At 38.0% G+C, this 26,406-nt stretch overlaps 1 protein-coding gene across 1 annotated transcript in view; it reads right to left on the bottom strand.

Annotated features, from left to right (window-relative positions):
- Window positions 1-26,406, bottom strand: part of PDE11A (phosphodiesterase 11A) — a 473,077-nt gene that overhangs the window by 108,771 nt on the left and 337,900 nt on the right. The window contains 2 exon segments of the mRNA XM_020991048.2: window positions 9,200-9,307; window positions 9,438-9,584. Of these exon segments, the coding sequence (XP_020846707.2) occupies window positions 9,200-9,307; window positions 9,438-9,584 (255 nt within the window).

Below are 26,406 nucleotides of genomic sequence, written 5' to 3'. Positions count from 1 at the left end.
CTATGGGGGATAAAAAAAAAAGAACCAAAAGAAAACAAAGAAGCAAACAAATCAATCCAAACAGATCCTCTGCTCTCCAGGACCAAATGATAATAATAATAATGATATAATAATAATCATAATAATAGCTAACATTTAGTTAGAGCTTACTAATTGCCAGATGCTGTGCTAAACAATAGAGATAGAAAAAAAAGGACAAAAGACAATCTCTGCCCTCAAGGAGCCCACAGTCTGACTGGGAAGATGATGTGCCAACAACAACAACATATAAACAAGCTACATACAGGATAAATTGGAAATAATCAACAGAAAGAAGGCACTGGAATTAAGGGTGATCTACAGGAAAGGCTTCCTGCAGAAGATGAGATTTAGCTGGGACTTGCAAGAAGCCAGGGAAGCCATGAGGTAGCAGTGAGGAAGGAGAGAGTTGCAGGCATGTGCAACAGTCAGAGAAAATGCCTAGAGCTGGGAGAAGCGTCTTAAGAGTTCATGGAACAGTAAGGAGGCCAGTGTCACTGGATTACATAGTATATGCTGGCAATGGTGGGAGGGGAGTATAAAAGGTGTAAGAAGACTGGAGAGGTGGGCTGGGCAGAGTGCTGGACTTGTGCTAAGGCAAGGGCATACTGTCCTATGGTCTGTCAAATGACCACTTCGAAAATATAATCTAGAAATATAACCCTACATATGATACTGCCATTTTCCCCAAAGCCAGGAGATTGGAGTGGCGAGGTGGGACTTCGTGGTTAGGCCTATGATTTTATCTCTGTGAGGAACTCATGGTGTGATCACTTCACTCTCCAATGCAGACAGGCAGATAGTCTATATTACTTAAGGTCCCAGAGACTTGCCTAGAGGGGTACTGAGAAGCTGTGACACAGTCATGGTTCCATTGCTAATATGTAGCAGAGGTAGTATTTGAATCTGGGTTTTCCTGATTCCAAGGTCAACCCTTCATCCACTACCTCATGTTGCCTCAAGAAATCAAGTTAAGGTATGCAAGTTAGGATATCAATTACAACATTTGTATCCTTAGCACCTATTATAGTACTTGGAACATAGCCAACAAACATTTATTAAGCGCCTTCTATGTACTGGGCACTGTGCTAAATGACAGGGATACAAAGAAAGGCAAAAGACAGTCCCTGCTTTCAAAGTGAATACATATTGATCGACTGTTATGCCTCTAATGATCACGTTCCTAGAAATATTATAGTCATGAACAATTTTCAAGTCAAATTCTTTTACTGCCACTTTGAAGGGATATATATATATATATATATATATATATATATATATATATATATATATATATATTTAATTAACATTTCTCACGAATTGTCTTCTATACATCTATCCTCTTATTAACTTAATACCTGTAAAAAGAACTATTCAACAGAAAGAAGAGAGAACACAAAGCAAAGGAAGGATAAAGAGAATAATTTTTAAAAAGAGATGTAGTGCTATGCTTTATGACATAGGTCCTGCCAATGTGGCAGCTCCTGACCCACTCCCAACATGCACTGATTGTGCTCTTGCCACACTTATGCGCTTCTCACTGACTTTGTGGAGAGAGTTTTAGCCTTGGAGGATTCAAATCCTACCTCAGACCCTAATTAGCTGTGTAATCCCATAAAAATCACTTAAATCTGGACCTCAATCTACTTATCTGTAAAATGGAGATAAAAATAGCATCTGCTCCACAGGGTTATCGTGAGGATCAAATGATATAATGTATGTAAAGTTCTTTGGAACACTTAAAGTGTTACATGTTATTGTTACTATTGTGCTTTATAATTACTTATATGTGCATTAAATCTGCCTCCTTAATCTTAAACTCCATGAAGTCAGGGATCATGTCACTTTTCAGTACTCAGCACATAGTAAGTATTTAGCACATGTTTCAGTTGAATTGATTTGAAATCCCAGCGCCAAATAGATTCAAATCCCATTAGCAGATGCTGTTTCTCACACTCAGTACTCAACCTCTCATCTACTTGCCTGAAATGTCTTTCCTCCTTACCTCCAAGTCCTAGAATTCTGTACTTCCTTCAGGATTCAGCTCAAGCAACATCTTCTACACAAAGCCTTCTCTTCTCCCCCAGCTGCTAGGGTCCCTCCCTAAATTACTTTGTCTTTATTCTATACATACTTATATAAGTATCTATTGTCTTTCCTGATGGAATGGAAACTCTTTGAATTCAGCTTTGATTTCACCACTGGCTTTGTATGCACAGCACCTGGTTCAGTGCCTGGAACATAGGTATTTAATAAATGCTTGTCAATTGATTGGTTGATAAAGATGTCACAGTCAAGTGTTGATCTATGTGTAGGTCTCCTTCACCCACCAAGTACTGAACAGCAATGAAATTGAAGAGAAGCTTTGGCTGGGCTGTAAAAGGGCCAATGTTTGAATGAGGAAGAATGTATTCAGCCCTCTATGCGATTTGTAAAAAGCCAGGCTAAGAATATGCGTGCATTAGTACTTCCACAGGATAACAGCAGCACCTTTTGTCCAAGTGTATTTAGGAACTTGGTTCACATTTCTCTTCATGATAAATCACCAGTGGTCAGAATGAAATCCAGAACACCTTTTCTTAACCACAGATAACTTGACTACTTGGGTTCTATCCCCAATGCAGTAAACACTAATTGTGCACAACAAGAGTGTATGACCTGTAAAATGGGAATTGAAAGGGCCAGGTAGAATAGGCATTTCAAGTCTCTGAAACACTATCCCTAATTTATATGTTTTCACCGAACTGGAAATAAAACCTTTGAAAATTAAATAAATTATAACATTGGGAAAGCGATCCCCCAACTTGACACCTTTTAGGGTGCTAAGGTTCAGCCTAGAAAAAGTCTCACAAACGAGTTGTAAAGCATCTAAAATAGGGTGCTGATAATGGAAAACTGAGGCCATGATAAACGGTCCATTGCCTACTGCCGAATCTCACTGACCTGAAGGATTCAGCCAGCATCATAAAACACAAAAGGGAAGATTAAGCAGTTTACCAACACCGTAAAAATCTCAAGAATAAATTCAGTTTAATCAAAAATCCTATACTGTAAAAAGACTTGCTATTCCTGTGACTGCAAACACATTTCATTAAAAAGCAGTGTCTATGAGCAGGAATATCTACTTTATCCATAATGCTAGCTGTGATTATGTTTATACACTGTTAAAATTTACATGTACAGAGAAAAAAAAATACCTAGCCCTGGATGGTGGTGCAGGAAAATTTATTTTCACTAGAAAGTGAATGACCCATAACTCATGAGTGGCAGAGCTTAAAGTGAGTTATGGAGGTCATTCTCTCATGTGAGGAAATGAATTGGATTATTCCTCTTCCCAACAGTACCCGTTTGGTTATTAGTATGCCAGGTTCTTAATTATGAGCTGCTTTGACTTTTTGTGATTTTTAAAAAATAAACACAGACATGGGTGCTATCTGTTAGAAGGCTATAGTCAACTGCTACCTTGAGGTCTGGACAAACAGAACAGAGATGAAAGGAACTTTGAGCACATCAAAGGGCACTAGCATTAAATGTAATTTTAAAATATGCTCCAAGTTGATTACCCACATAGTAGATAGATTACAAGATGTTGGTAGATAGATAATTAAGGAGGATCACTTATTTGGTTTCCTAATCTTATGAATCCTTCCCTTTGAGTTGTGCTGAAAAATATAATATTCAAATATGAAAATTAAGTGATATACCAGGCTAACATGCAGAACAACTATGGTATTCTGATGTTTGGTTTTTAAGATGACTCTTACTAGTTATTTGTTTTTATATCACTAAGAAAGAGAATATATGAAAATTGAGGTATAGTGTATTATCTATTATTATGTCCATAATAAAAAAAATCATTGTTATTGTTGATACTACTGACACAGACAGAAAAGAACAAAATCTCTAGACCTATTTTTGATTTTATCTTAGGCTATTTTCTGATGAAAAAAATCAGGATTTTCATGGTTGATTCAAAAAATATTTCACATGACAACTCAAGCACTTCTGAAAATTCTTCCTTGAATACTTTTCACTCCAATTTCATTTCTTGCTGAGACTACTTTGAGGGAGAAATTTTTTACAATAAAAATCAAACACATTCCTGAAAAATGCAGGCAGCTGACAAATATTATGTGCATTATCTTCAGGTTTGTGAATGGGCTGGATTTTTCTCCCTAAATGTCCTTTCTGCTCCCTAGTTTGAATTATCAATAAACCTTGTGGCTTATCTCTGAAAATAACGTTGTTGACAACACAAATATGGACTTAAACATGCTCTATCCACATATGAGATTTAGGAAGCCCACTGCAAATGTCAGGGGGTGTCCATGTGTTTGCTGTGATACCCGCTTATTATTAGTGCTGAACGGCAATCCCCCACTGGAGCCTCTTTGGCAGCCCTGCTATAAATTTTAATGTGATCGTGAGCTCTTCTCTTTTCATATCCAGTGAATTCTGCAAGATCATAATATTCTATATGAACCCTATCTGAACTTTCCTGTGATACAGAGAAAGAACAAGATTTCTAGTGGTGATAGATGTTCATCATTTTATGGCTTTGTGCTGGACACTGGGCACCACGGTTCCCTGAGTAAAATTACCCGAAACGAAGTCCGCTCATTTAATTAACCTTTATTGAGCAGTTACAGGGTGCAAGGCATGGCATGAGGCGCTAATGAGCACATCGCTAGCATGGTCCTCTGAGGAAAGAGTACTGATTCTTAAGGCAACCTTCTTTTGGGGAAACTGTCAGGTTCTGTGTGTCAGTGACAACCCTCCACCCAATGTCACTGCATATTTAGCTGCTCTTCATACTATTTTATTTGATTAAAATACTGGGAACAAACAATATAGTCACTTTCAATTTCTTCTGAAAATTAAGAAAATCAAAACAAATAGTCCCGGACTTCAGGCTTTTTTGCAATGTGAAAACTCATACTCTATAATGCTTTTCTCTATGCACTTAGCAAATTTGAATCTCCCTAAATGTCCATTGAAAGCAAAGAATAGATATTATAACCTCTGCCTTACAGATCTGAAAATTCAGGCAGAGAAGGATGGAGTGACTTATTTAGTCATTACCTGGGTCATTGGCAGGCCAGAGTCCTACCATTTTACATCAAATTGCTTATCCTATAATAAAGCTTTTATTTCCAGAGGAACGTATATTGCTTCTGTTATTTGCATAAGGTTCATGGGTCTGGGGCATCAGCTTGAGTACTTTGGAGAACACAATTCTGATTCAGCAATAATGTTTACTGTCTCTGTGTTTTGAATAACCCCAGAGAGTGCAGGTAAGGAAGTAAACCTCTCATGTCAACTTTGCTCGTGTTTTAGACCCCACTGTACAAATATGCTAATGCAAATATGGAAGTGGAGCTCAATATAGGCTTTGCCTGTGTGGCAGAGTCAACCATGCCCAAATACTAATGCAAATATACCAAAGCCATCACCTTTACACATTTTCCCATTCCCCAAAACAATGGGATTTTAGAAGAAAAAATGCTACAACCAGAGATACCACGTTAAAAAGGCCAGACAATTCATGCTAAACAACAGCAACGGAGTATGGGAAAATGTATCCACTTCTGACATAAAATGGACCCACTCTTGATGAGAAGGGTTGATTTTTAGGCAGACTGGCTTTGATGGTATTCTCTTTAAAAATAAATCTTCCTTCCTCCCTTCCCCACCCCCAGTCTAACCCTTCCTCTCTATCATCCACCCCACATGATAAGGTTTAATGTTTCTACTTTTCAAGGCAGCTAGAAGAGAAATTTAGCCTTGGAGCGCCACCTAGAGGAAAACACAGCTCACAAAGGCGCAGTCCCCAGCTAGAGAGTTATGTCACGTGTTTCTATTGTGACATTTTTCAGCCGGCTGGAGAATTCCATTCCAAATCCATCATAACACTTGGGAAGGGCAGAGGGGGACAGATTGGGAGAAGGAAAATGGGAGGATCATTTCACAGTGCTGGGAAAGCCACTATAGGGCTGCTGTACGGAAAGGATTCGGTATTAGGGCCTCTATTTCAGAAATAAGGTCATAATAAGTGTGAGTTCAATTCTTTTTAATTTGAGTTCAATTCTTTATTATTTCCCCAGTTCAGGCAGCCTTTGTTACTTCCACATGAAGCATGGGGGTGCTCTGCTCTACGTAAGGGCTGGCCCACTCAGCGCCCACACTGACAAGTCACATAATTGCTGCCTAGTCAGAAGCTTCTTGCTCATTGGAGATTCATTTGCTGCAGACCATGCTTGCCAAGTGAGAGGTGTGTCTGTGTGTGTGTGTGTGTGTGTGATCAACAAAAGACAATTACAGGTTTTTTGAGTTGGCAGGGACCTCCCTGTCCTTCCCTCCCACCCTCTGTATAGGTGTGTCTCAGACAGACAATCATGCAGTAAAGAGCAGCACAAATACTTAATGTGTAGGAGACCGGGCCTATTCTAGAGCTGGCTCTTTAGTTGAAGTGTATTCTGAAAGATTGTATGATGATGGTTTATGAGGTATTCTGCCTAGAGTTGTCTTTTGTTTTCCATTCTAACACAGTGGAGGTGTGGAGAGGCAGCCTCTGCCTCTGGGTGAACCAGTATGAAAACCTCTTTCAGCAGTGATTTGGTCAAGGGTGTTTAGTAGATTTACATTCAGGATAGTGGATATGAAATCTTCTAACCCATTAAGAACTACTTTGTTTCTTTAATCTATCCCTCCATTTCTTGAAGAGTACCAAGTTCCATCTCCCCAGTAGAATAAAGGTGGGTGAAGCAAGGACTATTTTTCATTTTGTCCTTGTATCCCCAGTGTGCCTAGAACAGCACTTTGCACATAGTGACTACTTCATAAATGTTTTTGTGCTGAATTGGAAAATTATGATAATTAATACTGGAAAGAAATGTATTTTTTTAATTTTTCTTAAAAAAACCTTTCCTTCCTTTTTTTCTTCTAGAAAGGTCTTATGAGGTCTATTTTGATTGTTCCTATCATTGATTCATTATATTATTGTCTTTCCTGTCTCCTTCGGTGGACAAAATCCTTCATGCCCATAGACTCTGGTGATTCTATAAGATCACTGGGACCTCCAAAATAAAAATAAAAATAATTTATTGAACACATGTTAATACAGCCTAGGTGCTGAGAAGGATTCAAAAAAAGTATGACATAGTATCTGAACACATACACATACAAACATACCAGATACACAATTTTTCCTGATACTGCCAAGTTATAATTTGTAAAAGTAAAGTCCAAGGCAAAGACCACTATTCATTCAACAAACTTTGCTACCTGAGTAACTAAACCTTAAGACTCAGAGCTTCTTCCTTTTCAATGAAAGATGCTACCTTATTTTGCAGGCATTTTGAATTTGGGGTTCATGAACTTGTTTTAAAATATTTTGATAGCTATGTTTCAACATAATTGGTTTCCTTTGCAGGCCTAAGTACTTTATTTATTTACAGATATTATCCTGAGAAGGGTCCATAGGCTTGGCTAAAAGGGTTTGAGACTCAGAAAAATTTAAGAAACCCTGACTTAGATTAAGCCTCTATGTACACCACTGTACACGAAATGCCTGAATACCTGGAAAGATACAATTTGTTGGTCTAATTTGCCTCCATGAATCTCAAAGAATTTGGATTCACCACTATGTACTGTCTTCAGGGCACTTCAATGAGTCTAAGTGAGCTGGGCTGATATTCTTTTAGTCATATGTGATTCTTCCATATGCGTGTCAGTAAGTCAACTAGTTGGAACAGGTAGTTAGGTGGCACAATGGATAGAGTGTTGGGCTTGAAGTCATGAAACTCATCTTCCTGGGTTCAAATGTGGTCTCAGACCCTTACAACTATGTGATTCTGAGCAAGTCACTTACTCCTATTTGCCTCAATTTCCTCATCTGTCAAATGAGCTAAAGAAGAAAATGGCACATCACTCCAGTTATCTTTGCCAAGAAAGCCCCAAAAAAGAGTCATGAAGAGTTGGAAAAGACTTAAATGACTGAGTAACAAGTCTACTAGCATTTATTAGTTGCTTACTATGGGTCAGGCTCTGTGCAAAGTGTTGGAAAGCCTGTGTTTTTCTGCACTAAAGAGTATCTCTATTTGTATTCCCAAAGTTTTACTTCCCTAGTAGTGCAATCTGGATATCAGGCTATATGGATAGAATTTTTTATTTCTTTTTATTTTTAAGAAAGATCATTCCTATGGGCCCTTTCTTTCAGAGTATCAAAAGGCCTTCTACAAAATATCAGTAGGCCAAAGAGAGGCCAATTTATTTCAACTAACAAATGTTTTACTTGTTGATATTCTACTTCAAGTGGGCTTGGCCAAAATAAACATTTGGGTTTTCCCCTCCCAGCAAATGGATTCTATTAGAAGAGTTTATTTCTGTCATTGTAGTAAAACATTTACTTTAAGTATACAAAATGACAACTGTTACCATTGGCCAGATGTCATTTGCATCTAGGGTGGGACAACTCCCCCTCCACCAACAAAACAAACAAAACAAAACCAAACAAAACAACAAGTCACACAGATATCCATCATGGTTGGCTCACAGACAGAGCTTTCCAGAGCAGCAAGCCCAACAGCTGATCCCACCTGACTTCCATTTAACTGGCAAGAATGTGGGCTGCTCCCCTTCCCACCTTCTGTGACCTTTTAAAATTAGAGTTCAATGGGATTTCTCTGCATTAATAATGTGCTCTACAATAAATATTGTAGCCTTTCTAGTACAACTATAGGATCCTTGGCCAGTTATTTCTCTGTCTCTTCACATCTGAGTTAGAGAAACAGAAGAGACACACAGAGAGAGAAAGAAATAGGAACAGAGAGTGAGGCAGAGACAGATAGAGTAAATTGAAAGCTTGTGTTCCTTTTTTAAAGAACTATTTTTACAGGATGCAATTTTACCAAGAAGCTTTTTAACATTTATTCTAAGATAAAAACCTAGTTATTTTGTCCTTTCCATTGTGTCAGTAACCTCATAGTTGCTAAAGTTTGAGAAATGTTGCCAGAATATGTGGTACTAGAACTATGTATTCTAGGCCCTAGAACATGTAGATTTTGATGAAGAGAAATATATACCATAATAAGTGGTGAAGAACAGAAATAATGAGGGGAAAAGCATTTAGGTGGTTGAGATAGAAAAGACAAGCTCTTCCACTGTAGCAGAATACACTCACGGTTAGCATCGCAAACATCAGCTGGCACACATTGAAAGCATGTCTCCAGTTGTGGTACAGTACCATTCGATAATTCTTTCTCACTGTAAGAAGCCACCTACATAGTGTCTGAAATGAGAAAGCAAAGATTTGCATCAGATCAATGGCCCATAGCCTCATTGGGCCCAGCCTGGCTCAAACAAGAAGTGGAGGTGGGATGGGGGTGAGGGAAAGTCCTCTGAGGAAAGGAGTGACTTACTTCATAGTCAATTTTAAATTTCTGCACCATCCCCAGCTCCATGAACATCCGCAGAGCAGCAGTGACCATGGCATCAACATCAAGGGAAAAGTCATCAAAGTGTATGTCATCAATAGCAAGCTCTGAGACCAGAGGGATGTTGGCCGCCTAGAAAAGGAGACATAAGTCAATGCGAGTTCCATAGACATCCCAAGCTCAGTGTCCTGCTCTCATCCAGGGCTTATCAGAAGTGTCACATAAATCAAGCTTGACCTACACTTACACCCTGATACAGCTAAACTCTAAGCAGCAAATGTCTTTTGTTTTTGAACTGCAAATGCCCCAAGCAAATGGAGAGAGAGAGAGAGAGAGAGAGAGAGAGAGAGAGAGAGAGAGAGAGACAGACAGACAGACAGACAGACAGACAGACAGACAGAGATAGATAAACATTTTGATAGACAGACATTTAGAGTCACACAAAGACAAACAGACACAAAGAGAGACAGAGACTGAAAGAGACAGAGATAGAGAGATACAGACAGACACAGAGCCAGACACAGAGAAAGACAAGACAGACACAGAGAGATAGATATGGATAGAGACATAGAGAAAAAAGATAGAGAGAGAGAAAAAGAGAGGAAGAGAGAGAGAGAGGAAGAAAAGCTAATCTGAGGATAAAATATACTCATTAGAGCTTGTATGCAGAATTTAGAATACTGATCTGTCTAGTTTACAGCAAACATGGTAATACAATATATTCTCATGCAGATTACAGTACTCTAAATGCAAGAAACATCAGGACAGCCAGCAGCTGTGAATTTTAATTGCTACCATTTAGAAAATCTAGGTGAAAATACACTACTTTGCCATATTCCTTATATCCTTTAGATGTACAAGTGCTCTTTGTTACATATTTACTGTATATTCAGTGGGATGAAAAAGGTCATACCATATATCTCTAGTACGAAGTGTGTTTTCTTAAATGGAAGGGTCTGGAGAATGTGTGTTTTTATTTTTCTTTCTTTCATTTTAGAAGCAAACAACAATAATACAATTCTGCTTTACCCTATGTAAACATAATACCATAGTTATGATATTGATCATAAATAATACTGGCTAACATTTATATAGCCTACATAAATATATATGGCTACATATATATGTGTATATAATCTCCCTTGATTTGATTTTCATAACAACCCTGGGAGGTAGGTTCCATTATTATCTGCACTTTACAGATGAGGAAGCTCAGGGTGAAAAATGTTAAGCAACTTGCCCTAGGTCAAACAACTATTAAGTATCTGAGCCAGGATTAGATCTCAGGTCTACCGGACTCCAGGTCAAGCTTTTATCCATTGTACCACCTAGCTGCTCATATGTAGTGCTGTCAAAACATCCATATTAAGAAATTGTAAACTACTTGCTCTGTAGAACCTGTTTGATTTTTAAAAGAAAAAAGAACTTTCAAGAAATCCCTTTATATTGGGTTCCTTTTGGTACTATCCCGCCATGTACCCTGATGTGCTACTGAATCAGGTACTCCTTGCAAGCTATGAACAGTAGAGGTTCTTTTGTAAAAGCAACCTTTTTGGGGTGGGGTTCCCCTGAGTTTATTGCTATTTATGCCTTACTTATTCACAGAGAAAAAATTACACAGGGAATCATTTGTACTCTGGGAGCTATCTGTCTGAGCAATTGAATCCATTTCAGGTCACTCAGGATCTTGGGATGCATTTATAGAAGCATGTCATCCAGAACAAAGTAGGTGATAGTCATGATGCACTTTGCCCTAATTATGTCACACCAAGAGTATTGTGTCCAGTTCTGGGTACCATATTTTAGAAAGGAAGTTGATGACACTAGTAAGCTGGAGTATGTCCTGAAGAGAACCACCAAGATGATGAAGGAAATGGAAACCACACCTGAAGAGGATCATTTAGAGCAGAGATTCCCAAACCTTTTTGGTCTACTGCCCCCTTTAAGAAAATTACTCAGCCCCCTCTGAAATCTACTTTCTTTAACCCTTTAACAGTTTTTTTGAAATTTGCATCATTTCCAAAAAATATAAAATATATTTCTTAAAAAATGACACATCTAAGATTTAATAATTTATTGTGGGGTTTTCCCTGAATTGAAATTTTGATGATGCAATATTGTATTATATAACCATATAGTATCTTATTGTAAACAAGTCATTACATGTACATATTCCTGCCAATGCATGCTGGACTTCCCAATAATGTACCACATACTTGCTTGCCAACACTTGCTTGTTAAGACCTGTCAGGGGACTTGACTACTGATAGGTTATAACTTGTATTTTGTGTGTTTATTTGGAAAATTATGTAACCACTATGACTTTAACTCTGTTATATGACAGATAAAACATGGAGGAAGAGTTTTTCAAAATTTTCTTATCTTTTCTTCTTGCCTTATGCTTCCACTGCCTCCTTATTTTTATTCAATGACCCCAATTGCACCCGAGGCTACTACTGCCCCCCTAGATCAGTCTAGCATCCCCAGGGGGTGGTAGCACCCACTCTGGGAACCTATGATAGAGAAACTGGCAACAGTAAGCTAAAGTGAAAACAACAATAACAAAGATTTAGGAGGAACATAATAGTTGCCTTCAAATATTTGTAAGGCTGCCCCATTGAAAAGGGATTAGAAGTTTTTGGGGGAAAAAAAAATTTTGGTTGTAGATGATAAAACTAGGAGTCATTGATAGAAGACAGAAAGGATTATAGATGTAGAAAGCAATCTTTTTAAAATTGGGTTGGAAAACATGATCACTGAGGTACCCTTACAACTTGAAGATGAAGTTCTTTGATTCTTTGAAGTCACAGGAAGGCAAATTTCAGTTTAATATAATTAATAGAGTTAATTGCCTCAGAAAGTAATAATAATAATAATAATAATAATAACAATAATAATAATGCTAATAAACATTACATAGTGCTTTATGTATGTGATCTCATTTCATTTACAGAGCTCATTTGTCCTTTGAAATAATTTGGGTATTTATAATAGTCCTTAGCTCAGATCTTATCTCTTGCATAAATTATTCTTTGGTCCTCCAATCTGGAAGTGACTGCTCTCTCTTCAAATTTCTCATGACATGTTAACCCATCACTTATACAAATCATATTTGAACCTATATTATAGCTATTTTTTAAGTTGTATCATCCACACTAGAATGTAAAATCCTTGAGGACAAGTATTAGGTGAATTTTCATCATCTATACCCATAGCATAAATGCCTTGTATATAATACTTAAATATTTGCATAATAATAATCAACTGTATGTGCTATTGTTTGTTAAAATATGTACCTTAGCTAGTATCTATAGAAGGGAAGAATGATAAGCAATTTAAAAAATTCTGGCTATATTTATTTTATTCGCAACGCCTCTCTAGAAAATGTCAATTCATCAAAGTAATAGGACATACAAGTATCCTAAATTCAGCATGGTATGGTGAGAAACAGTATGGGGCAATGGAAGGAAGGTGAGATTTGAAGTTAGAAGACCTGAGCTTAAGTCTCTATCCTAATATTTCAAGCAATGTGATTATCAGACACTTGGCTTAATGAATACTTTTGGTGAAATTTGAAGGATATCAGCAGGGCAGCTAGGTGACACAGTGGATAGAGCACCAGGTCTGGAGTCAAGAAGATCTGAGTTCAAATTTGGCCTCAGATACTATCCACATGATGCTGGGCAAGCCACTTAACCTCTGTTTGCCTCCATTTCCCCACTTTGCACAGTGCCTGGCACATAATAGGTACTATATAAATGTTTATTCCATTCCCCCTGGTATGCCTGTTAATGTTTAAGAGGTGCTTCTCTGACAAAGCAAGACATACTTTCAAGTTTAATACCCATCATTAACATGTTCTCTACCACTTTTTAAAGGCTAGACAATTAAGGAAACATTAAATCAATTCCGGATTTGTAGTGTTGCAAATTTCTGAAAATTTAATGATTGGCTCTCAGGGAGCCCTCTAGCACACTCTTGGACATAATGCCTATAAAATGTTTTGAAACAATTTAAGGGCTATTATAAATGTTAGTTGGTCGTAATTTACCAAAATTAAAATAAAGCTGGAAATCTTTTCAAGAAGTTCCTAACAAAACACAATGAATCCAATTCAATACACAATACACTTAAGCACTTACTACATGCAAGGCACTATGCCAAGCACTGGGATACAAATATAAAAATGAAAGCCAGTCTCTGTCATCAAGAAGATTACAGTCTATTAGGAGAAACAGCAATAAACATGTGCATTGTAATTTGAGAAGGGAGACAGCATTACCGACTACCGGACATGGGAATGGCTTCCCTTAGGGAGGGGCATATGAGCAGAACGTTGAGGAAGTCTAGGGATTCTGTGAGCTGAGGTTGAGGAAGTAGCTAATTCCAGGCACGGAGGACAGATTATTCAAAGGCATTGGGGGTGGGAGATGGACTGCTGAGCTTGAGAAACAGTTAAGTAGGATATTTTGACTGAAAAATAATGTATAAAAAGGAGATAATTTGATATAAGCCTAGAAAGAAAGGTAGGCTAGAGTCTATTTGTAAAGGGCTTTAAATTCCAGGCTGAGGTGCTTGTATTTTAACCCCAAGGTAAGAGTTAGTAACAGCCACTGAAAGTACTTGAACAATGGAGTGACATGGTTAGGTTTGTGCTTTAGGAAAATTATTCTGGCAGCTGTGGAGAGTATAGTTTGGAAGAGGGAGTAATAGGAAGCCAGAAACTCAAACAGGAAGCTATGAAGTAGTCTAGATGAGAAGTGATGAATTGAAAAGGTTTAAATTGGTGATGTTGACTAAGCTAGTCTTCACCCTGGCTCTCTTCATCCAGTGTATATCCATAGTTTGGGTGCAATGATGATGATAATACATGTATTATAGCTGCCCAAGTTGGACTTGGTCCTGTAGAATATTCATGGGGCGTTCAATGTTGCCATTATAAATTCTCTACATTTCAAAAGCACTAAATTCTCTTAATTATCTTAAAAATTAAAGAATATAGGCATTTTTTCATTATGAAATGTTAATGGAAAGGAAATAAGAACATTAGGTTGAAAAATGTGAGATGACCTCTGGTTCACCAAGACCCATCCTTATTGATCTTTCCTTTTTTTTTTTTAATAGGTTGATTGATCCAAGGTTAAATCACTCTAGTCTATATATCACCCCAGGTACCACTGCAAATCCCTGTGGGTTCTTGTAGGTGCCAAGAAAGCCTTGTTTGGTTCAGTAATGACAAACTATTTTCAGGTTTTTTGAGGTTAAAGAAGAGTTTTCCTTTATGCATAGTACAGCTTTTGCAAGGGTTTGAGGACAAGTTCCTCTAAGAATGTGAGTTAAGGATTGTGCACGTCCTAGAGAAGTAGGATAATAAAGAAAATGGTAGGAACTCTCTTCTGGGGACCTGGAAACAAAGGCACTATAGAACAGGCTTACTGTTGCCAAGTACACTATTATAATAGAGATAAGTGCTTTCCATCTCTCTTGACAAACAGAGAGAGGGATAACACTTTCCAAATCTATAATCACTTGAGCTATAGGATATTAACAAAACAAATCAAAGTCAATTTCTCCTAGTGTCAGTCTTATACTTTTAAATATTTATAAGAAGCTGCATCCCTAAATCAAAGAGGAGTGCCACAATCCAAAATAACTACTGAATTAATAGCCAGGAAATAACATTTGGATAAAAGAACCATTTACTTTACTGCAGCAATAAAGGAAAACACAGAATTATGAGTCCTGGAGCTAATTTGAATAATGCTCAAGAAGTGGGACTCCAGATAGAGGCAGTAGTTAGCTGGGAGCACCTCCTGTCCTCTGACTTCTCTGGTTCTTTGTTTGGGTAGTAACTGTTAAGTGCTTATCAAAGAGACTCATAAAACTGCCTCCTTTTAAATGGAAAAGGTGGCTTTATAAGAGGCCATAAAGAATGTTAAAATACAATCAGTGATTATTTGATATGTGAATATTCCCATTTGTATAGCTGAGGAAATGGGATGAAACAACAGCTTGTATAGCAAAAGAACCAGAGAAATTAAAAGTGAAAATTGATTTTTTTGTACCCCCAACCCATTCACCTGGTTTATTGTTTGATGAGGTAGAAGCTGGTGTGGCTTCTGGGAGTTCTTTAAGAAGGCAGTTTACTATAGGTGCCTCTACTTTCTTTCCTCTTTCTTCTTAACCCCCTACAAACTGGCTTCCAACCTTACCTTTACACCAAAACTGCTCTTCACAAAGTTATCAATGATCTCGCCACTGCCAAATCTGTTAGCCTTTTCTCAATCCTCATTTTTCTTGACTTCTCTGCAGCCTTTGACACTGTTGATCTCCTCTCCTTGATCCTCTCTTCTCTCTAGGTTTTCAGGATACCACTCTCGCCTGGTTCTCCTCCTACCTATCTGATGGCTTTTTCTCTGTATGTTTTGCTGGATCCTCTTTCAGATCATACCCTCTAAACTTAGGTGTATCCCAGCTCTCTGCCCTGGGTCTTCTCGGCTCCCTTTATATTACTTCACTTGGTGATTTTTTTCAGTTCCCATGGAATATGGGGTGTGTGTGTGTGTGTGTGTGTGTGTGTGTGTGTGTGTGTGTGTGTACACTGACAATTCTCAGATTTACCTGTCCTGCCCCAACTTCCTGCTGACCTCCAATCTTACATCTCCAATTGCCTTTCAGACATTTCAAACTGGGTGTCCAGTAGACATCTTAAACTCAATAAGTCTAAAATATAAATCACTATCTTTCCCCATAAATCCTCCTCTCCTGCTCCTCAGCACCATTCCTCCAGGTTTATAAGCCTAGGAGAGAAGGTAGGTGTCATCCTTGTCTCCTCACTAACTCTCTCTCCATATCCAATCTGTTGCCAAAGCCTGTCGATTTCAACTTTGTGACATCTCTCAAATATCCTCCCTTCTCTCCTCTGATACTGCCACCACCCTGGTACAGGCCCTCATCACCTCATACTTTTGCTATTGCAGTAGCCTGCTGATGGGTCTGCCCATCTTCAGTCACTCCCATCCTCTATTCAGCTGCCAAAGTAATTTTCCTGAAGTACAGGTCTGACCCTATTGCTCCTCTCCCCCAACTCAACAAACTCCAGTGACTCCCTATCACCTCCAGGATCAAACACTTAATCCTCAGTTGGGCATTCAAAGCCCTTCATAGGCTAGTCACCCATAACTTTCCAGTGTTCTTGCACCTTACTCTTTAAGATGTACTCTTTGATGCAGTGATACTGGCTTTCTCTCTGTTCCCTGAACAAGACACTCCATCTTCCAGCTCTGAGCAGTTTTTCTATCTATTTCTCTTTCCTAGAATTCTCTCCCTCCTCATCTCCACCTCTTGGATTCCCTGGATTGCTTCAACTCTGTACTAAAATTCCATCTTCTACAGGTAGCCTTTTCCAACTTCTCTTTATTCTAGTGCCTTTTCTATTTTAATTATTTCCTATTTATCCTGTATATAGCTTGTTTGTATATATTTGTTTGTTTTTTGTCTCCCTATTAGATTGTAAGCTCCTTGAGGGCAGGGACTGTCTTTTGCCATTTTTTGTATCCTCAACACTTAGCACAGGGCTTGGCATATAACAGGTGCTTAATAAATGCTTCTTAACTGACTTACTGATTCCCAGATGAATATGAGCAAGAATTTAGGCAATAGTGAAAAAGAAGCAATGTATAGCCCTAGGTACCAGGTCAAAAGGGCAGATAGGCACTGCCTGGGCCTGGAGTCATGAAGACTCATCTTCCTCATCCAAATCTGGCCTCAGATACTCACTAACTGTGTGACCCTGGGCAAGTTGCTTTAACCCTGTTTGCCTCAGTTTCCTTATCTGTAAAATGAGCTAGAGAAGGAAATGGCAAGCCACTGTAGTATCTTTGCCAAGAAAATCCCAGATGAGGTCACAAAGAGTCAGATATTATTGGAGTGACTGAACAATAACAAGAAACAAAGACCCTTGTGTCTGGAGGTGAGATTAATCCTGGGGAAACTCACAAGTCTATAGAACCATCTAGGGACCTATTTTATAGAATCCAGAATTCGGGGAGCTGCATTTCAATCTCTTCTGATCCATTTTCAAATCATTTAGTGTGGGCTCTCAACCCAGAAATGGCTCGGAATAAATCTTGCTCCCCAGGATTCATGCAGATTTGGACCAGCTTGTGACCAGATCAGTATCCCTAAGGATATCTTGAAAAATAACCTGGCTGGCATAAGAGTTAGGATCTCCTTCAGGCCAATATGAGCCATTCAGTTTGGATCATGCTATACTGTAACATCACTAAGATAGCCTGGAATTAACCTACAGAATCACCCCTTGCAGTAGGCAATATAATATGATGGAATGAGTGGAACTACCAAATTGTGTGACAGCTGGGAGCAGAATAAATCAGGAAAATAAGCGTCCTCCTCATATGGCAGTCCAAAATGACATAGCTGTATCCATAGGGCATGACTAGTTTACCCTCCTCGACACATACCTAACAGCTATTTTTAAATGACCACATTCCCAGCCTACAGATGAGAATTTTCTAGTTTCTATCACTCCCACCCCCAAATCTTTTTTATTTAAACCAAGTTTCTTAACACCCCAAATTAGTTTGCAAGGAAGGGCACAGTCCTTTTCCCTGGGCCCTTGAAGTAGCACTTTCTCCTTTTTAAGGTGTATACTAAAGTACTTTCCAGAAGAGGTACAATAGCAGATAAAGCAGAAAAAGTTAATTCTTTTTTGGTCAATTCCAACCTATTATGCATACTGCAGAAAACTAGGTCTAGCTCTTTCTTAGCCTCTAATCACTCTCACTGGTTGACCCTCTTGTGTCTCCTGGAGCTGGTTCCAGGATTAACCCACTACAGCCCACTTATATTATGTAGGACCAAATCAGAGAACCTGAGCTCTAATCACAGTACTGATACTTTACTACCTAGGTGACCCTAGGTAGGTTATTTGACCTTTCTCAGTCTCAGTTTCCTTATCTATAAAGTGAGAGGATTGCACTAGATGACCTTGGAAGTCCTTTCAATATCCATGATCTTAGGAGCTCAGTGCAATTAGAGTTTGCTAATAATGGCTGATTCCTGTTTAGCCTTATTTGCCCATAATGGCTAAGGTAATAGGAATCAACACTCACTTGGAAAAACCCTAAGATGTCAGAATCCTGAGGCATTTATGCCTAGACATGAGAGATGTGGGTTATAAGGACAAAGTCTGATGGTGATACTGTAGGAGAAAAACAACCTTGTCATCAGAAAATGCTGTTCTGGACCCTCACATGTTGCACCCAACATACATCTAGGGACTTTCCAGACCAACTTTCCTATAGAAGCAGACATTGGTCCACTCATATGCTACTGATCCATTCAAATGCCACACAGTGTTTCTGATTGATTGTATACTCTAAGTAAGCCTGAAAAGCTACATAAGCCAAATCTGTATTCTAGGAAATTGAAACTGCTACCAGATCATGTTGCACTAATAAAATTCTTTTTCCCTTTCAGTTTGGCTACTTTATTTGACCTCTAGTCTTACTATTCTGCAGGTAGGTGAGATTTTCCCTGCATTCTCAAGGAACCCAGGCTGAGAAACTCCCCAAAAATACCTGTATTAGAAGGAGGAAAGTAACAACCACCATTAGAACCTACTTCCTGGAAAATGGGGATTAACAGAGACAAAAATGACCTCCTTCTTTCGGGAAGGCAGACTTTGGTTAGAATGAACAGAAAGAACAGAGTAAACCTGTTATGAAGTCCCCAAACCCAGGGTCCTGGAAGAACCCTGATGATCCTGGACACAGTAAGGTGAACCATTATCATTCAAAGGTTTCTGCAGTTCTCTGTGCTGGCTACTGACACTAAGCCAAGAGAAGATAAGAAACAATGGATTCCTTCCTTACCTATCCATCCAGAAGAGGAGTGATGGTTTACTCACCTCTACAAAAGTTTCTTGGAGACTCATTTACCTCCCCATTTTGGGTATTGTGTATGAGCCAATGGAACCAATTGGCAAAGCCATATGGTTTTTAGCCTTCTAGCATCAACTTCCTTAAGTCTTGGACCAGAAACCTTTGGCCTAAAAAGATAGCATCTATCTCTAGTTTCCTCCTTTGTCCATCATCCCCTATGACTCTTATTTATTTGTTAGTCATGGATTTTGCCAACATTTAGTCTAGCTAACTGAATAAGAATTTTTTTTTTAACCTTTCTGCTATCCCGTAAGAATACACACTTCAAAGCTTTAGGGCTCCCCTACTGACTACCATACCGTCTTACTCTCTTTCTTGAAAATCATGGGGATTCAGCCTGTTGAAATCTGCTTCACTGTAGTCAGAAATTAGACTGGACTATACGTATTTATTTTCAAATGTGGGGTGTAATATAAAGAAATATAAATAATGACACTAATGAACAAACACACCAATCCTGACTCCCTCTCTGACTAATAATGGTCCCTTTTCTTATGAATTCTCTAACATGATTCTAAGACAATCAAAGAGTATGTCCTGATACTTCCGCATAAATGCACAATCTCTGTTATTAATCAATTAGTTCTGAGCCCCCACCTCAGTTTACAAATAAATTGAAGCATCCCTTTTTTTCCATGAACTTTTATTCCACTCTCTCTAGATCTCAAAACCTTTGGTCTCATAGACTGTAAATGCTTACTGCTCCTACAATTTATTACAGGAGAAAATAATAAAATGAAGGCATAAATGGTTATTTACAATGTATTGGAGTGAATAAAGTTCACAGCCAGAGTCACCTCTATGCTCTTTAAAACCAAAAGAATGACACTTACTCCTCCACTTGAGAAACATGGTTCTCTATGGATGGCAATTGGAGGTGTTTGGGAATTCTCTTTATGTCTCCTCAAATAAGAATTTTTAAATAGTTCTCAAAAACATTTTTTTTTTCTAGATTCTTTCTCATTGACATTTAACTCACTCAGGCCTAGAGGAAGGCATTTCTCCCAGTTCTTTCTCTCTATGTCTCATCGTCTCACTATGATTGTTGTCTCACTCCAGATGACAGCTAAAACTGTCACATCCCAAGATCCTATTCCCTCTTAAAGACAAAATAATGGTATCCACAGTCTCTGAGGGGCAGCTAAGTGGTGCAGTGAACAGAGCACTGGGTCTGGAGTCAGGAAGACTCATCTTCTTGAGTTCAAATCTGGCCTCAGACACTGAGTAGCTATATGACTCTGGGCAAGTCACTTAACCCTGTTTGCCTCAGTTTTCCCATCTATATAATGAGCTGGAGAAGGAAATGAAGAACCACTCCCATATTTTTGCCAGGAAAACCCCAAATGGAGTCACAGAGTCTGACATGACTGAACAATATACTCTCTGAGGGAGGGGCTAAATGAAGTTGATGTAACCTTGGTTTTCAGGGGATGCCTACCCATGCCACTCCCCCAATAACACACTTAGATTATCAACAGCATCTGGCTTCAGTTTAAAGGTGGCTTTTCCATCAGTACCTCTATGTACACACCCTAGGCCACAACTTAGCATCTAGTTGCATATGATCTTATATTGTTCTCTAGTCTTTTATTTTTTAATGGACAAGTACTGTTTACAAAGTAAGTTTACAAGATAAATTAGCAAGGAATTAAAAATAGTAGATAAATGCAGTATGTCACAATGGAGTTCCAGAGTTTAGACTGGGTTCAAATGCTGGCTCTGCCACTTATTATCTCTATAGTCTTGGGCAGGTCACTTAACCTCTTGGACTCAATTTCCTCTATTGTAAAATGATCAGGTTAGGCTAGATGACCTCTAAAGTTCCTTCCAGCTCTAAATCCCTGATCCTATGACCCTACTAAATCATAAAGGTGATGTAATTTGTTTTGGAAGAGAGAGTTCCCACACCAAGAATTTCCTTTAGTGAGGAAATTATAGATTCTTTGGTATTTATGCACTCATAGCATAGCAATTTTGTAATTTCCACAAATATTGTATTAATGTTTACAAATTAATAATTTAAATAATATTAATTTTAAATTGCTTAATTAAAATATTAATATTTCATTAGGCACATCTGTTAGTAACAATGCAAAGTAGATCAGTTGTGGCTTTGTAAAGACTTAATCTACCATGACTATTCTGATAGACAAATAGTTTCTGTTTGAACCCCAAAGGCCTGACTACTGTGAATAACTCATAGGAAGCCTATAGCACAAACTCACTGTGATTATTATCTTGATTGGTAATTGCCCTCTGTACCTGACAAAACTATTTGTTCACTCTGATTTGGCATATACGAGTCATATCTCCCTGATATGAAGACCTTCAGGATCTCTCCTGCTTTGATTCTAGATCTTCCCTATATATGTATGTTTTTAGTTATCTAACTCATGCCTCCTTGTGAATGATCTCCAATTGCCTCTATCTGGAGGGCCTCCCTGGATTTTCAAAATTAGGCTGCTTAATGACCATGGGCCCTGCTCACCCCTGAATAGTAAGTTGAAATACCAAGAATTGAACCTGAGTCCTCTGAGTACAAATCCAGATGTACTATACTGCTTGTTCTTTTATGGGAGACATGTATGTACATCTGTATATTCATCCATATATGTAAAATAAATGCAATGTTTGTTGTTGTTCATTTCAGCTGTGTCTGACTCTTTGTGCTCCATTTGGGGTTTTCTTGGCAAACTGGAATGGTTTGCCATTTCCTTCTCCAGCTCATTTTACAGATGAGGAACAGAGGCAAACAGCGTTAAATGACTCGCCCAGGGTCACACAGCTAATAAATGTCTGAGGCCAGATTTGAACTCACGAAGATAATCTTTCTGACTCCAGAACTAGTGCTTTCTCTCTGTACCATCTAGCTTCCACCAAACACAAGGTAATTTGGTAATTTGGGGGCAGCTAGGTAGCACAGTGGATAGAACTCTGGGCCTGGATTCAGGAAGATCTGAGGTCAAATCCGGCCTCAGACACTAGCTGTGTGCCCCTGGGCAAGTCATTTAGCTCCATGTGTCTCAGTTTCCTCATCTGTAAAATGAACTGGAGAAAGAAATGGCAAACCAGTATCTCTGCCAAGAAAACCCCAAATGGGGTACAAAGAGTCAGACAAGACTGAAAACAACTGAACAACAATAATTTTGATAGGCTGGCAAGAGCAACAGGAACAATACTTTAATTGAGTCAGTCAAAGCCTTTGCCTTCAACTAAGCATATTGTTACACTGACAAGTAAAAGTAAACATACTGGTGGGGGCTCATTCCATGGTTTGAAGAAGATTCTGACCCATAATGTACCTAGAAGCTGGAGTAACTTTAGACAGTATGGGATGTGGTGTGGAAGAACTTGGATCCTACATAAATGTGAGATATTATTTTAGATCAAGGTCATATCACCAATCAGTGGTAGAATGATGACCAAACTTAGGTATCCTGACACCCCATTCCATACTATTTCTATTGCATCATGATGTCTGTATATTGTGTAGTCCACGTATACATTACCCCCCCAAAATGTCTTTTACATCTCTCTGAGTACTCCTTAAGAATGAACTTCCTTGTCTTTTGGGTCAGAGTTTTGAGGAGGAGGAAGCAGAGAAGGGAAGAATCCTTCCATCTGTGTATTTTCCCATGATTTCTCTAAGCAGCATGAGAAACAAATATTTATATACTTTTACTCATAGATCTAATAAATATTTATATTACTTCATGACATAAAAACCACACAAGGCATTTTTTAAAAAAAGGTTTTCACTCTAAAGGCTGAATGAAACCATGATTTGTAGCAAAGAAATAATCTGTCACCAAAGCAAAACAGTCACTTCTGCTGGTCTCCTCAAAGACATTTCTTTGCCTGAAAATGCACCTAGATTTATACTTAGCTTGATAGAGGCAGAGAAGTGATTCTTAACACACACACACGCACAGACTCACAAAACAATTACCCATTTTTTGTTTTGAAATCTTCAATTTTCATCGGGAATTTCATTAACACTTCCAGCTACACATTTTGCCAGATTTTCCTCAAATGCTATTTGAAAATGTTGATGATCATTTATGTATATATGTACATTTATAAATGTTTGTATATATGTATCGTTAAGTAGCTAGTTTCATGGAATTTGTAGGCAGGCACATCTATGAATGGTCATATGTGAATTTTCTTACATATAACTTGAGGAGGTTTCTAATGTCCCTTTGAAATCTAATAGTCTATAAATCTCTTATATGAAATACCAAATATTTCTTATAAAAGCACAGAGAACCACTGAAGGTCATTCAGACCATTAGTGCCTCATTATTAGAGTATAAAATTTGACATCTTAAAACTTAAGATTCAAGTCACAACGGGGTCTGTATAGGCCCTGGGAGTCAGTCATTCAATTAACTAGCATTGTGTGCTGGGCTGTGCTAAATGCTAGGAATACACATATAAGTAGAAAGACATCCTATGCCCGCAACAGATGTACATTCTAATAAGGGAAGAATAAACATAGAAGGAAGGTGAAAGAGGGTGAGTGAGAGTAAAAGCACCCCATAGGATATGGTAGAGAAAGGCTGGAAATGTAGACCATAGAGAAATGAGAAATTCCTGGCCTAGATGCCTTTTGTAATATGGAAGCTATGGCCAAATAAGAGACAATTACAAAAGATAAAATAGGTGACTGATTATAAGAAGCTGAAAAGCTTCCACACCACCATAATCAATACATCTAGGACAAGAAGGGAAGTGTTTGAATGGGAAAAAAAATCTTTGTATTAAATATATCTGATAGGCTCTTGGTATCTAAGATATATAAACAATTTTCACACATATCTAGATCTATCTATCCATATGTATGTATGGATAGATAGATAAATAGAAGTATATATGTAAAACCAAAAACAACTCCTCAATAAATAAGTGGTCAAAAGTGGTCAAAGGACATGAACAAATAATTCTCAAGAGAACAGTAAACTATTAACAGCCATATGAAAGAAGACTTCAAATCACTAACAATAAGAGAAATGCAAATCAAAACAACCCTAAGGTTTCATCTCACACTCTGAAAACCATCCAAGATGACAAAAGATGAGAATAGTCACTGCTGGAGGGATTGTGGGAAGATAGGTACACTAGTGGTGTAGCTGATGGAACTGTGAATCAGTACAACCATTCTGTAAAGCAATTTGGAATGATGCAAGTAAAATGCCCATTCACTTGGATCTAAAGATTCCACTACTAGGCTTATACTCCTTGGAGGCCATTCATAAGGAAAAACTATGCATATACACAAAATATAGCAATACTTTTTGTAATAGCAAAGAATTAGAAACAAAGTAGGTACCCATCAATCAGGGAACAGCTAAACAAATTGTGGCACATGAATGAAATGGAATATTACTGTGCTGTAAGAAATTATGAAGGTGAGGAATACCAGAAGCATGGAATGATCTGTATGAACTGATGCAGAGTGAAGTAAGCAAAGTCAAGAAAACGATAAACTGGAACTACAAGAATGTCAACAAAAAAAGATCCACAAAAAGCCAAATGTTGCAAATTATAGAGAACAAATGGTTGAAAAAAGAGATATAAAAAAGGCATTCTCATCTTACCCCTTTGGAGAGATGGGAGGCTCACAAGTGTTATACATCATTTTAGACTTTATTTGATAGATTTATAAGTTATTCTGATTTTTTTCTTTTCTTTTTTTTGTCTTTAAGAAATACCATATTTTTATATGGGCTAGCTCTCTGGGAGGGGGAAGGGAAGCAATACTGGGTGAAATTATGGTGATATAAGAAAATGCTCTAGTAAAAATTCACTTTAAAAAAATGGAGATTCTAAGAGGAGTCATCCAATCAAAGGGAAAAGCTATAGGGTCACAGGGTCCTTTCAATGTGTGAATTCCAGGGCTGAAGTGAGGCTTCAGCATGAAGGGCATGGTAGAGGACATCTGGAGGGTAGCCTGGACAGGAAACCTATTGATCTACTTTTTTTTTGTGAAATGTATTGTTATTGTTAATACTGTTTTTCTTTAATACCATCATCAAATAGCATATGATCAAATGATATAATATCTGTAAAGTGTTTAGCATAGTTCCTGGCATGTAGTATGTGCATAATAAATACTTATTCCCTACCTCTCCTCATAAAGTACTGAACTTGAGAGTCAGCTAAATCTGGGTTCGAATCCCATATTCTACATATACTAGCTTTATGACTATGGTCTGGTCACTTAATCTGTCTGATCATTGGTTTCATGGTCTCCAAAAAAGAGATAAAAATACTTGTAGCATCTATCTCCCAGGGTTGTTATGAAGCTTAAATGATATAAAGGATGTAAAGCACTTTGCAAACTTTGAAGCACTAGACAAGTGTTGGTTATTAATCATAATTGCTTCAATCATCATCAACACGATCAAAGAACAGAGGTGTCAGTCATGTAAAGAAAAGTTTGCGATTTTTATTGGTATCATGTAGATGGGCATCATTAACGATTTTTTAAAACCAACATACTAGAGGTGGGTGCATCATGAAGATACAGTTGCAGTTGCATAGGTAAGTACAAATTTTGAGCCTCCATAATTCTGTTTATTCTGTGTCATTAATTTAACTTGCAGTGCAACCATAATATTACTGTGGCTAGAATTTCTTCCTTCAACCCAGGAATTCTGGTTGTAACATCATTGGTGCACTAAGTCTTTCCCATTTCATCTGTTAAAAGGTCCATATGGAAATATTTGTTTGTTTTAATGATAAAGACACTCTATGACTCAAATTATTTTTTTTTCTCAAACTAGGTCTAAACATACCAGTCCTCCAAGAAAGTGTCTTATTTACATCTTATTCCTGCCCTTTTGAACCAGCTCTGTCCCCTTGAAAATACAATCCAGCACATTCACTCACCCCACTATAATCCCACCCAGCAATACTGTGCTATTTTTACTCTTGGAAAGAAATACATTTGCTGCTAGGGAATCCATGATACACTGGAGGAAAAC

The sequence above is a fragment of the Phascolarctos cinereus genome, unplaced genomic scaffold (genome assembly GCF_003287225.1).
Source record: "Phascolarctos cinereus isolate Bilbo 61053 unplaced genomic scaffold, phaCin_HiC Scaffold_726;HRSCAF=1367, whole genome shotgun sequence".
Taxonomy (NCBI): domain Eukaryota; kingdom Metazoa; phylum Chordata; class Mammalia; order Diprotodontia; family Phascolarctidae; genus Phascolarctos; species Phascolarctos cinereus.
This window is presented reverse-complemented; position numbering and strand designations above follow the sequence as displayed.